General features: G+C 35.6%; 2 protein-coding genes across 3 annotated transcripts in view; one reads left to right on the top strand and one right to left on the bottom strand.

Moving 5' to 3' along the window:
- Positions 1 to 938: 938 nt before the first annotated feature.
- Positions 939 to 7,936, bottom strand: LOC129886759 (RGG repeats nuclear RNA binding protein A-like). Its single transcript, XM_055961596.1, has 7 exons — positions 7,570 to 7,936; positions 4,172 to 4,484; positions 4,018 to 4,083; positions 3,779 to 3,911; positions 1,987 to 2,139; positions 1,841 to 1,894; positions 939 to 1,305 (listed from the first exon to the last, which is right to left on the bottom strand). Exons 1-7 carry the CDS (start codon positions 7,748 to 7,750, stop codon positions 1,123 to 1,125), a joined length of 1,083 nt encoding a protein of 360 aa, XP_055817571.1. The 5' UTR covers positions 7,751 to 7,936; the 3' UTR covers positions 939 to 1,122.
- A 3,794-nt stretch (positions 7,937 to 11,730) lies between these two features.
- LOC129886758 (glycine--tRNA ligase, chloroplastic/mitochondrial 2) overlaps positions 11,731 to 13,377 on the top strand; it is a 37,388-nt gene continuing 35,741 nt past the window's right edge. For both annotated transcript variants that reach the window (XM_055961593.1, XM_055961592.1), the window contains exons 1-3: positions 11,731 to 12,049; positions 12,666 to 12,716; positions 13,169 to 13,236. In XM_055961593.1, the coding sequence (XP_055817568.1) occupies positions 11,825 to 12,049; positions 12,666 to 12,716; positions 13,169 to 13,236 (344 nt within the window). In that variant the 5' untranslated portion in view covers positions 11,731 to 11,824. The remainder of the gene's footprint in view (positions 12,050 to 12,665; positions 12,717 to 13,168; positions 13,237 to 13,377) is intronic.

The raw sequence follows: 13,377 nt of genomic DNA, 5'->3' as shown, positions 1-13,377 counted from the left end.
TCTTGCGGCAAGTTGAAAATATTTTTTTAAAATCATATGTATATATCTAAAAAAAATGAGATTTTTTTTTTGAAAACGGAGGGTTAGGTGGGGGGGGGTAAATTTTTTAAAAAAAATTGAATTAATATCTAAATTATTATTTGAGGGGAGATTAAGTAAGATTTTTTTAAAAAAAAACTTTTGTAAAAGAACTTTAAAAAATAAAAATAAAACTAAAAAATTTGAAGGGGTGGGGTTACGGTGAAAGAAAGTGGTGGAGTGGGTGAAGAAAAATATTTTATATTTTTTTGTGAAGGGGATAGTAATACTTTAATCTTTAATTTTAACTAATTCTAATAGTTTATTTAATTTTTATTTTTATTCATGTGGAGTGTGATTTTACAATTTTTTTTTACAAGAAAGAGAGTATAGTACACACACTATGATGAGAGTAAAATAAAAGAGAGAAGTGTTTTTTCAAACTAATAAGTGATAGTTTAGATATGAAACTAAAAAAAAAAAAGGAATAGTTAAATGTGTTTAAAAGAAAAAGGAGCATTCTGTAGTTGTCTTACTTCAGTTTCAGCTTCCACAGTCCACCCTCTGCTATCAATGGGAGTGGGGTGTTGGGACAGTTGTAAACTGTTACTAAGTTAATTTGCTTATTACGCGTCACGAGAGAATGGTGTTCATGCTCTTGGACTTCACTTCAATGCTCCAATTAAGCCGCAAGAAATATTGGATCCGCCAACGATAAGAAGAGTGGACCTTGTGAAGGTAAATTAGAGAAGTCAAACAGACTCGCAAAAACTTGTACAAGTAGCTCGCTAGTCATGGTTATTCAAATTTTATGACCTCCCAACACAAATAATGGTATTTTTTTTTATCAGAAGTTCAGAAGACGATACCCTGCCATCTTAAGTCACTGAGAATTGTCATTAAATGATGAACAGAAAATATTACTAGAAAGTTAAGGTGCTTCATATACCCCAGTATATCAGAAGAGTAACACATCAGATAAAATAAAACAAAAAAAGGTACAGAGGGAATAACATGAACGGAAGAAATTTACATTGAAACTTCCACTCCATTATTATAGTCAGATTTGCCTCTTGGACGTGGGAGAAAAGCACTACAAAAGCATCACTTGCCACCCAATGTAGGGAAGTGACCTGGATCTTCAATGGGAGGAGCAGCTTCCACATTGCTCGTCATGTTGGCTCCACTGTAACCTCTAGAACCACGGCCACGCCCTCGACCTCGACCACCAGGTGCATAATACCTCTCACCCTCAGCAGGCTTCAAAAACTCGTTAATGCTGACTGCCTAAAGCCAAAGAAAGAAAAAAGGAGATACGAAGTAAGATGATTACAATTTTCGCTCTCATTTTTGTGGATTCACACCTCATCTCAATCAACTCCAGCCTGGTGCATGCACATGTATAAGAGTGGATAAAGGACTTCTTTTTTGTAAAAATTGTTGCATGGCACTATAACAGATATATGTTGGCAAGTCAAAGGATTACCAGAAAATCTGAAAGAAACAGAGGAAACAAAGGCCCGACTGTAGAAGAATACAACGTAATTATACCCTCTACAACAACGTTGTAACATGATACCATTTTCATTGACACGCATGCAACAGCACCCAGAAAAGAGTGTAAAGAACTGCTGTGGTGTATAGCAAGAATAACAATTATAACAGGATGGATGCATTGTTCATAAAGTTTGGTAAAGCACTATTCAGAGCAACAACAACATACCCAGTGTAGTCCCACAAAGATAAAGCACTATTGAGAGCAGCATAAGAAAAGCATGTGCTGGGTAAATGAGTGTCAAGGACGCAAATGCCGAAGAATTACCTTTTTTGCCTTCTCTTCCTTCTCAGCAGACTCTCTTCTCTTATCCTTGGAGCCCTAAACATCAAGGCATAGAAGTATATCAAGAAATGTTTTAAAGATAACTGGCATCAAGCATGAGCAGAGGACAGAATGTCTCAAGATTTTACCAATTTGACAAAGATGTCATCACTGGGTTTCTTTGAAAGCTGTTGCATGGATTCAAATACTTTGGTGTCGACCTTCCTTTCCTCAGTCTTAAGCGCCTGCAAAGCCTTCCTCTTTTCTTCCAGCAACTTCTCATACTCTTCAAGGGTCATCACCTATTCATTCAAGGAACATGAATTACATTAAACATAAAACAACAACAACAACCACCCAGTGAAATCCCACATCGTGGGGTCTGGGGAGGATAAAGTGTACGCAGACCTGACTCCTACCAATGTAGGACGGCTGTTTCCGAAAGACCCTCGGCTCAATAGAAGCATAGGAAAAAAGATCAGACAAGAATATTAATGGTAGGAAAGTAGATAACGAAAGAGTTCCAAACAATAGTATAGTCCAAGCACCAAAAACACAGTAGATATCGTCAAATAATACCATAAATAACATAAGATAACATAACATACATAACATAAATAACATAAATCAGAGTACAATAAATCATAGTGCGTTAATACGCCTACGGATAAGGAGGATAATGCCACTATGTACTAGCCTTCTACCCTGATATGTGTCCTCCACACCCTCCTATCTAAGGTCATGTCCTCGGTAAGTCGTAAATGCGTCATGTCCTGTCTGATCACCTCTCCCCAATATTTCTTCGGCCTACCCCTACCTCTTCTGAAACCATCCATGGCTAACCTCTCACATCTCCGCACTGGTGCCTCTGGGACTCTCCTCTTCACATGCCCAAACCATCTCAGTCGCGTTTCACGCATCTTGTCTTCCACCGGGGCCACTCCTACCAATGTATAAATTTACCCGCATTCTCTAACGATAAATCATCTGCTGAGAAGCACAAACTCTCTCGCAGTGAACTGGTAAGAACTATTAACCATCACCTGCAACTCCACCATGTCTTAAGTACCAGTTCTACCATGACTAGCACTACACTTGGAAAGTTTCTACTACTGATGAAACTTCTGCTTCTACCTTTACGGCCAATGTTGTCAAAATAAGTAAAAAAAAAAAAAAAGCACTCAAGCCTATTAAAGATTTAAGCACTGAGTGCAATTTCCAACTAACTGCAGTTGTGTAAGCGTCTTAATCAAATTTATTAGTTAAAGTTTCTTTTTAGTAAATTGTTATCCTATTCCTAACAACTACAATATTCATCCATAATGTTTCTTCAACAATTAGTCTATTGCTGTGCAAGCTACATTTATTGTGTAGTGCACGCCTCTTTGACAGAGCCCATGGTCTGACGCTCATGCCTTGAATCCATGGTGCTTGCAAAGGAGCTGCTGCCGAGAAAAGCAAGTTCTGCCTGTGTCACACACTTAAGTCATAACTTCATAGCTCAAGTGCGCCTTCAACAAATTATTCACAGCATATTTAAAGACATGTCCTTTGATGACTTTAACCATGACCTCACCAAATGTACAAAACAAACAAGTTCTGATTATGAAACATTCTTCTGTTAACCTAAACCCCAAATACGAACCAAAATTCAATCCCTTCTCAAGCAACCCAAAGAACAATGTCCAGAAGTTCCAATGTGCATCAGATATTTACTTCCAGTTGATGAGGAATTATCAGGCTATACAAGCAAAAAGTAAATTATAGACTTGCTACTTCCATGAGCCTTCAAAAAGGAAGGTGTTAAATTATGATTGCTAAGGCTCTCTTGAGCATCTGTTTCTAGAGCAGAGCAGGACATGTCTTATGCCACAAGGTAGCAACAGAAGGATCAACAAAGTCCAATCAATATTGTGTTGTGTATGATAAAGAAGACTTCACCTTATCTTCAGGCTCCTTGTTCTCAGCTTCAGCAGCTGGATTTTCCTTCTTGTCGTCTCCTGCTTCTTCCTCGGTGGAGGGTTTCTCCACATTCAGATTTTTCTCACCTTCATTAGCAACTTCATCAGTCATCCTGTAATAGAAAATACAACAAAATTAAACACCAAATTTAATAGATAGAATATGCCATTTATGTTCAAACTAGTTAGTTTAGGGCCATGCAAGAAGGTAAAACTCACTGAGTAACTTCATCTGCTTCAGTTCCCCAATTTCCTCGGCCAGCACCTTCACGCTTTATCTCACTTCTGCTCATACAGTGAAAGATGAGAACGACAGCTTTACAAATATGGTTATAAAAAGGTGAGGTAACACAGACAAGAAAGATGTATCTACCCGCGGCCAGTACCACTACGGCGTTCAAATGTCCTACGAGGCCGGTCCCCCTCAGGCATTTCCCCATTACTAAAACCACCTTGTCTACCACCACGGAAAGCACGGGGTCCACCATAACCACCACGTCTTTCAGAGGGTCTTCCTCCTTCCACGTATTCAGGTGCAGCTATACCACCTGAAAATTCTCTGTTGCGAGAAAAGTTCTCATTGTTGGATGCTTCCCTATTAAACCCACCTCCACCACGACCACGGCTGTAGCCACGTCCACCACCTCTACCTCCACCACGCCCATATTCCGTTTTTGCCTCCCTGACTACATAGTTGAAACAGAGAAGCAATAAGTACAAATTTTGAATACTTGCAAAAGAAAAAGAGGAAAGGAACCATAAGTGCATGACTATAAACAGAAGCCTATAGGTAGATTGAGAGACAGAAAACCTAAGTTGCTCGGACTCGGATGCGGGTGTCCGAGACGGATGCGAATCCGAGAGTCGGATTCGGCATAATCTAAATTTTAAGATTCGGGGATACGAATCTGAGTATGGATACGGGTGCGGGGATTCGGCTAAAATATTCAATATTATAAAAATATAGTTATAAAGATAAAGATATTCCTCCCCTCAGAAAAGATAGAGAAAGTCATTCAAGACCTTCAACCAACTCTCTTTACAGACCATTGTTACTGTCTACCATAAGTCGGAACACAACCGCTTGAATATTTAGCATCTCTTTGTTTGGCTTGAAACATGAAGCTACGAATATTGACCAAGAGGAAAAGTATCTTGGTCAAAGTATTTGATGTGGATTGACCGCATCCCGCACCCGTCTGATGTAGGTTGTCCATGGACTCTTGGTCAAAGTATCCGATGTGGGTTGACCGAATCCCACACGTATCCCACACCCGCACCCGTCTCGTGTCGACACGGGTGCGGCAGCAAATATGAAGAGTCCGCACAACTTAGCAGAAAACAAAAATTAATCCATCCAGATCATTATTCAAGTGGAACCACTTAATTCCAGACAATTTACCAGCACTCTTGAACGCGACAAGCAACAAGCATGAGAAAATAAAAATAGAATAACATAGAATTGATTACCATCAGACATCTTGTATGTAGTATAAAAAGTATTTACATTAACATGTGAAATGCCAAAACCAAAAGGCTTCAATAACAGCAGGAAAGGGATTCTTTCTCATTCTTTTGAAGAGATACCAGAAATGAGATTAAAGAAAAATTCATCCTTAAACAAATAATAGTCAAATACTTTTTTTTTTTGGTTTCCCACCCGGTGTCCAGAGCCCATGGAGATCCGACTAAATCCGGATCGTGCAGTGCACGGGCCCATTCAGGGGTGCACTCCCAATAGGATTTTTTGCACTCTTAAAACTTGGAAAAATTTTAAGTCATTATAGTTGTATTTATATATCAATAAACTACGTCTCAATCTCAAACTAGTTCCTTTTTGTTGGGTCAGTACCTCAATCCCAAATCAATTGGGGTGGCTGATACGAGTCCTCTATATATTCCACTCTATTCAACTCAATTACCTGTTGATACTGCTAAGCAATTTAAGACAAATTAGGGATTCTACAGAACTAGAAGTTCTTTAAATTCATACTTATCCTTATGCTAACTTAATGTAAGTGTAATAACAACAGCTAAGAATGAATCTTAAATAGTTGGTATCATCTATATGTATACTTTGCTTCAATTTTAGTAAGGTAATTTTTATAAGGTACGGGTACTTTACTTCAATTATGTTATACTCTTAGGCCTTAGCTAAGCCACATCAATTCTAAGATAAAGTATTCATCTAGACAGTTCCTGATGTGATTTTAAATATACCTAGTCCCCTTTTGGCACTTCTAATCATTATTATGGCAAACCTATAGACTGTTACATATGAAGGTGTACAGACCATGATTACTTTCTTTTTGATAAATCAAAGCATTGACAATACACCAAAGTGGTCTCACATTAATTAGGCGTTGAAATCGAACATCCAGAAAGCCAGGCAAGCTATCTGCAGTCTGGACAATATGGAATATCTGCTTACCTCACTTAAATTGATCCAAATATTAACAACTTTCTCTACTTTTTACTGATATACATAAGAAAAACAAAACATGAGATGATAATGTCTTATTGAGTGTGTATCATCCAAGGTAGACAAATATGTTAAAACATGGTAGAAGCACATATGTTGACTCCCACCACACAACTTTAGAAAAATAATTTTATGCAGTTTGAATTCAAGAAGTGACTATCCTTGTGATTATTTTCAGATAACGTTATTTGCATCATACATCATTCCAATATAGAGCATAGATCACTTAGATTATCCCCACCCACCCCCAAGAAAAAAAGAAGGATAAGACAACGTGTAATATAGATGCCTCAAACAACATTGATACCACCAGAAACATCCTAGCTTTTCACCACATAAGATTAAGAGTAGAATCAACTCCAGAGCAAATAGCACTATTGTTTTTTTAAAAAAACTGGTAAAGATGCAACTAGCACTATTGTTTAATGGGTCATTTCCAAATTCCCTTTTAAACCAACTGCAGCTTTTTAACCGTACCTATAAAAACTCACATGCAAATACACAAATAGGTTATGCTCAAAGAGTGTATTTGTGTTAAAAGTTCATTAAATATATACAAATATTAAATTTAGAGCTTAGTTATTAACACTTGAAGTTGTCATTCTAAAATACAGAATCCATGAAGTTGATATCTTGACTCCGCCTCCAATAACAAGTACTCCATAGTTAGCAAACACGTCACAATTAAAAGACTGTTTGCCTTGGTGCCACTTTACAGATAACAACAGCAATGCATCAAACCCAATTAATGTTGGAATTATCTATATGAATTCTTTGTATTCTTTCTACTTTAGCCGGGTTTCGTTTTGGATCATTCCAACAAATGATATTTCTCTTATAAGACAAATTAACAGTTCTTCAAAACTAGAGGTTCTCCAAATATCACACCTATCCCTACATGGTCAAATCCTTTTTCAGTCCCCATCTGTTTCTCCTATGCATCTTCACCCCTTAAATTTACAAATACCAAGGGAAACAATGAATTCGCTGTATTCTTCTACTTTAGGCGGGTTTCATTTCGGTTCATTTCAACAAATGATATTTCTCTTATAAGACAAATTAGCAGTTGTTCGAAACTAGAGGTTCTCCAAATATAACACTTATTCCTACAGGGTCAAATCCTTTTTCAGTCCCCATCTGTGGCGCTTTTCATCTTCACCCCCCCCCCTTAAATTTACAAATATTCAACCATTTTAGTTAGTTCTTAAATACAAATACCTAGTAATACAATCCAGTCTTATCCATAAACACTGAAACAAAGAAAACATAAAAGCTGAACTGAAGCTCACCAGCCTGAGTCGGGGGAGGAGGCTTAGTGGGGAGCTTCGCCGGCTGCTTCTTAGCCGTCGCCGCCGCCGGAGCTGAGGATTTCTTCGCCGGATCAAATTTTTGCTGCTGAATAGCAATCAGCTTTGATGGATCATCGCTATCATCATCACCGAGCAAATCAAAGGGGTTCAAATCCGCCATTTTCAAGAGCCTTTACTTTTTTATGTGTCAAAGAACCTCGACAAACGCTAGTTCATCCGAATATCCATTATCATAAATCACAAAAAAGTAGGGATTTTTTGGTGAAACCCTAGCCGCAATGCAGAGCTCAGTGAGAGAGAGAGAGAGAGAGATGAGTCAGAGAACCTAATCTGGAAAATCCTACATGTTCTATGCAGCTCGTGTGCGAACCTTTGATTTTTTTATTTTTTATTTTTTTATTTTTATAATTCTATAGTAAATTAAATAATTATATTTATATCATTTGGTATATAAAATTCTTGACTTAGAGTTCAGTTTTCTACTTTTATTTTTGACTCAACACATGTGCATGTTCATTTGATTTGTCACATTGTTTCTAAATAATTTTCAAAACAAAAATTATATTATATCTTAACGGTTAAATTGATAACTGAATCAATAACAATCAATAGGTCATTATCTTAATAATTTTATAATAATTTAACATGTGTATAAATTAATAATTAATAAATTAAATTAATAAACTTTAAAATCAAACTAAATTGATCGATAAACAGTGCTAAATAATATAGTACTCTTATCTTCAAAAGTGATAACATATCTGATCCTTAAAATATGATGCGGTCTATTAATAGTCCTGCAATTAAGCAAAAGTCGACTACAAATAAAAAAATTAAAAAAAAGTCAACTACTTCCATATGTATTCTTACCCGTAAGTAGTAATAAAACTAATATAATGGATAGTTATCTTTATGAGGGCTTTCTATAAAATGTTTACTATTTTTAAATATATTTGAATGTTAAATTACTGTAATACTCTCAACACCACGTTCACTGGTCGCTTGAGTTTATAGGCTACCTTACCTATCCGCCTATTTATGTATTCTTTCTAGATTCAAAGACTAACCACAAAATCACAAAGAAAATAGATTCATGCTCCTATTAAGCTCAGCCTTAGTAGAAGTGGGTAGCGACACTGGGTGGACGGTCTATCCGCCTTTAAGTGGTATTACCAGCCATTCTGGAGGAGCAATTCTTAGATGAGACTAAGCAGCTACCGACCGTTTTGAGGCACCTTCCTATTCCTTGACGCAGCATAGTGCAAGTCAGTTGAACACCGTGATTAATGAGTGGATAGGTCAGTTAGGTGCACCTCTCGCCCAGCGGGAAAATTCGATTGGTGACCTGATCCCGTTAAGCAAGAAGCATCCAATTCCATGTCTTAAGCATGATTAGGATTAAGGGGGACAATGTAATGGCCAAGGCTAGTCCGCCACTCAAATTGCGTATGTAAGGCCTCTCTTTCTAACAGCACATCAAAGGCGGTGGGTGGACGAACATCTTGCAAGAAAGTAAGAGAGAGAGTGGACACCTATTTAGAAGAGTCCTCCGAATATTTTGGTCTTACAAGTTTCGACACATTTGAAGGAATCAATGATTTTTGAATTTGCTCATTTCGTAGATTCTGGTGAATTGTAAGACTAACCTCGTAGCTCACTTAGATCAATCAGTTCAAGCAGATTTTTGTGATGTGGGCCCGCTTAGCTCAGAGGTTAGAGCATCGCATTATTAGTATTAGAGTTGTTATAAATCGAAATTGCCCGCCCTTCCTTCTCTTGATCCCCACCCACCTCCCGTAGAGGCGGGGTCATATCAATATCTATACCAGAGATTGAAAGGGACGAAGTGGTATGAAGTTGCTTGAACCTAGCGCTCGGGAGGTTGTGCTCGACTGAAACTCCTCTTTTTCTTTTCGTATGATTTTGCTAAACTCCACTTTTGTTGTTGCCAGGTGGAATGATTCATTCAACCTCGGTATCGGCAATTTTGATCATTCAACGCCGAGTGAAAGGGTGCTTATCGCTTCAAGTTTTGCTACACCCCAATTGGATTGGTAAGATATCTATGATTGTTATTTATATTTTTGAATTAAGTTTCTATCAACTGTTAAATGGTTATATAAAATCAGATAAATATGCCTTAATTTGCTCAACATCTGACTGGATTGTTAGATATTTGAGATATATCCTAAGCAAGCAATAGTATATGCTATGTTCCCAACTATACTTGAAAATTAAAGGTTCTAATTACCCTTCAAGTACTCTTCTACTCTTCTTAATTTATTATTATCATGGTGTTCGTTTTTCTTTTTATGTTTTATTGCGGGGTTTCATTTTTCTCTTTCAGCTTGAAATCTCATGAACTTTATCATTTATGCTTTTAAAAATATAAAATAACTTTTGTAACGTATTTGTTGGCTGGAGTATTGCACAAACAATTAAGTTTTTTATTATTCGTGAACAAGTAGAAATATAAAATTACCTAAAAACAAACTGCATTGTATGAGATTCAAATGAAAACTATCTCATTCAAATCACTTCGCTTCTTTCGTTTCTTTACGGAGTAATATTTTTTGCTACTTACAAGTTGTCATCATTCTGGATCAATGTTGATTGAAAAATACGCCTCCACATCATATTTTTGTGGATATCGAGCAGGCACAATTTCTACTTTTTTCTATGGCATAATACATAAATATGACACTTAACTCGACTTCAACTGGCAACTATAATCTCTAACTTTACTAGTACACAAGTAGACACTTTAACTATCCAAGACTTGAACAAATAGACACATTCGTCCTATAGAGCATCCTACACGACAATTTTGTATCTTACGCGGCGTCCTGCGTGTATTGTGCCACATAGGACATGTGTGTCTACTTGTTCAATTTTATACAAGTTTAAGTGCATATTTGTGTACGCCCAAAGTTAGAGGGCATAAATGTGAAATGATGCCAAGTTAAATGGCATATTTATGTATTATGTCTTTTTCTATTCGATTGCTTCTTCTTTTTTTCCTTTTTTTGTTTTGAAACAAAGTTGAAATTACTTTATTTAGACATATTTTGTGTTGTAGATGAATATGTTTAGATAATTAACCTCTAATTTTTGTATAGAATTATAAATTTAAATTATTTTATATATTATGTGGTGGTGTTTATATCATTGGTTATTAGTTAGGATATCGATTGATAAATATTGTGGATGTAGTTATGAGCCTTTTTATGATAAAACAATCATAATGTACCTATTTACATTTAAATGATATTTTCTAAAATATCTAAAAATAGAAAATAGTCAAGTCTAATAATTTATACATTTATTAGAATTCTCTCTGTCATTAGGGAAAAGAGTAAAAAATATTCCTCAATTATTTAAAATAGGTCAAATTTGTCCCCCATTATGTTTGTATACATCAATCGTATATTGAAAGATATACAACACATGTAGAAATGTATAACACATGCTACAAATCTGTACACTTGATACAATTGTATTCGTTGATACCCTTGATAGAATTGTACTTTTTGATACACTTGATACAAAGTGAATACACATGAAATATATATATTAGATATAATTTTTTTCGTTGATACAACCTAATATAACTTGATACAAAAATAATATAGCTTCTATCCAATAATAGAAAAATTATTTTGTTGCTTCTCAAAATTACCTTTTTTTTAAAAAAATTTGGCCAAACAATTTAAATTTAAGAAAACAAAAGTTCGATCAAACAGGCTCTTAATAAATTATGTAGAACTATAAATAATAACATTGATAGAAGTAAAAAACTATATTATTAAACAAAAGTCTCTTTTTGACTCAACCGTTAATAAATTTTAAATATATTATATTTACTTGATTCAATAAACTCGTACAACGCACGCACTGATAAATTAGTATATTATAAACGTATGATAGTTATTTTGATTAAAAAGCACCATGTATAAAAAATGAAGTATGTGTATAGAAAAAAAAATATAAAATAAGACATGAAGTTGTTTCAAATTCTCAAAAGGGCACATTAATTTGGCACAAAAGTATTAAATACTTATTTTTATTATTATACACGAAGTTAAAGCCGCGTGTTTCTTTTTTTCCGAGTGAAAATATTTCAATATATAGTCCCAATTTATGAGTGGCGTAATCTTATATCAAGAGGCTCGGAAAAACCCCAGCCAGAAAGCAAGACCAGCTTGTTGAGGTTTCTCCAAATCTTGAATTAACAATGGCGATTCTTGCACTCCCATTAATCACTTCAATTCTCAAACCCCACAAGACTCACTTCTCCTTTCTGCCTCTACCTATCATTCTCCAGAGGCGTTTCTTCTCTAAATCTTCCACTGTCTCTGCAGTGTCCGCTTCTTCTTCTTTTTCTTCCGTCTCTCACAATTCAGAGCATCAAAAGAAATCGTCCGTTCCAACTTTCCAACAAGCCATTCAAAGGCTTCAGGTATTCTGAAACATAATGGGATTTCAATTTACTTTCTTGAGCAAAGAACAAATGTTTCTTGGACATACTACGCTTGTTGCAACAAATTGCTCTTTATGGTTTCAAGATTGTGTCTCAAGTCACAATTTTTTATTGGTCCTATCAAGATTGAGCAAGAAACATGTTTTTTTTTTTGAATTAATGATGATAAAGACCAGAAGTAAAAATCTATTATGGGATTCTTGTACTCTGCATAGTGACAGATATAGGAATATCATTCTCCTCTCCGAGATTTCAAGAAAATAAAAAAATCTATATTCTTCAATGTAGAGCAAGTATAATTTAGTTATTCTTTTGGTTTCTTATCCCCATTCTTGCTAAAAGAGATAGATCAATGTGGTATGCATGGTTTCTGGTTGCTTTGTCTACCCTATACTATCTTTTTGCAGAAGTTATGTCTTATTCGCGAGTATTACAAGATGTTTGAATTGATGGATACATATCTCTTGATTCTCTTAGCTTTCTCTTTGGCAAAGATTAACATCAACTCACTCTTAATTGTTTGAACCTTCTCACTCAATATAGATACACTTCATATATATTATCTATGGATTAACCTATCCTTTTAACATGGCAGGAGTATTGGGGTTCTGTAGGATGTGCCGTGATGCAATGCAGCAATACTGAGGTATGAGATCATCCTTTATAGGGCTCAGAAAGTACAAGATATAACAGGAAAGCTGAACTTGCTTTTCCGCTGGAATTGATGCTTTTCTTATTAATGAGTCTTGATACCTTATCAAAGTCAGTTGTGATTTTCAAGTTGCAAGCGCTAAGTATGTTCTCCTCGCATACTTTCTTTTGTTGATGGTTAATGTGTAACTTTTATTATAATACCGGCATAAAGGAGATGCTGAGCATATTCACCTAGAATGCTTTGGGACATATTTATATGTACTATGTATTGCACTGAATCTGGATTGTATACATATGATTTGATAAAATATGCTTTGTAGTATAGCCATAACATGAATGGACTTTTAATGGCTATTAGATCTTTGAGCGTTTAATTAGATTTTTAATCTTTAGAGTTTTTCTCATCTACTTTACTCACTTGTTTAAGTTTAATGCATTGACCAGGTTGGAGCTGGGACTATGAATCCTCTAACATATTTAAGAGTTCTCGGACCAGAACCGTGGAATGTTGCGTAAGATTTTCTTATAGGCTCATTTCATTTATTAAGTTTTCCGATACAATTATCACCTTCATATTTGTTCTGAATTTCCTAAAGGAGGGGGGAAATGTGCAAAAAAGTCGTCCACATATTAGACTCTCTTTAATGTGAAGT

Source organism: Solanum dulcamara, chromosome 4 (genome assembly GCF_947179165.1).
Source record: "Solanum dulcamara chromosome 4, daSolDulc1.2, whole genome shotgun sequence".
Classification (NCBI taxonomy): Eukaryota; Viridiplantae; Streptophyta; class Magnoliopsida; order Solanales; family Solanaceae; genus Solanum; species Solanum dulcamara.
This window is presented reverse-complemented; position numbering and strand designations above follow the sequence as displayed.

Coding starts and splice junctions, on each gene's coding strand:
- LOC129886759 (XM_055961596.1), bottom strand. CDS start 7,750: ATGGCGGATTTGAACCCCTTTGATTTGCTCGGTGATGATGATAGCGAT. Junction 4,485..7,569: donor TCCTCCCCCGACTCAGGCTG/GTGAGCTTCAGT, acceptor TCAACTATGTAG/TCAGGGAGGCAAAAACGGAA. Junction 1,895..1,986: donor ATGACATCTTTGTCAAATTG/GTAAAATCTTGA, acceptor CTTGATGTTTAG/GGCTCCAAGGATAAGAGAAG.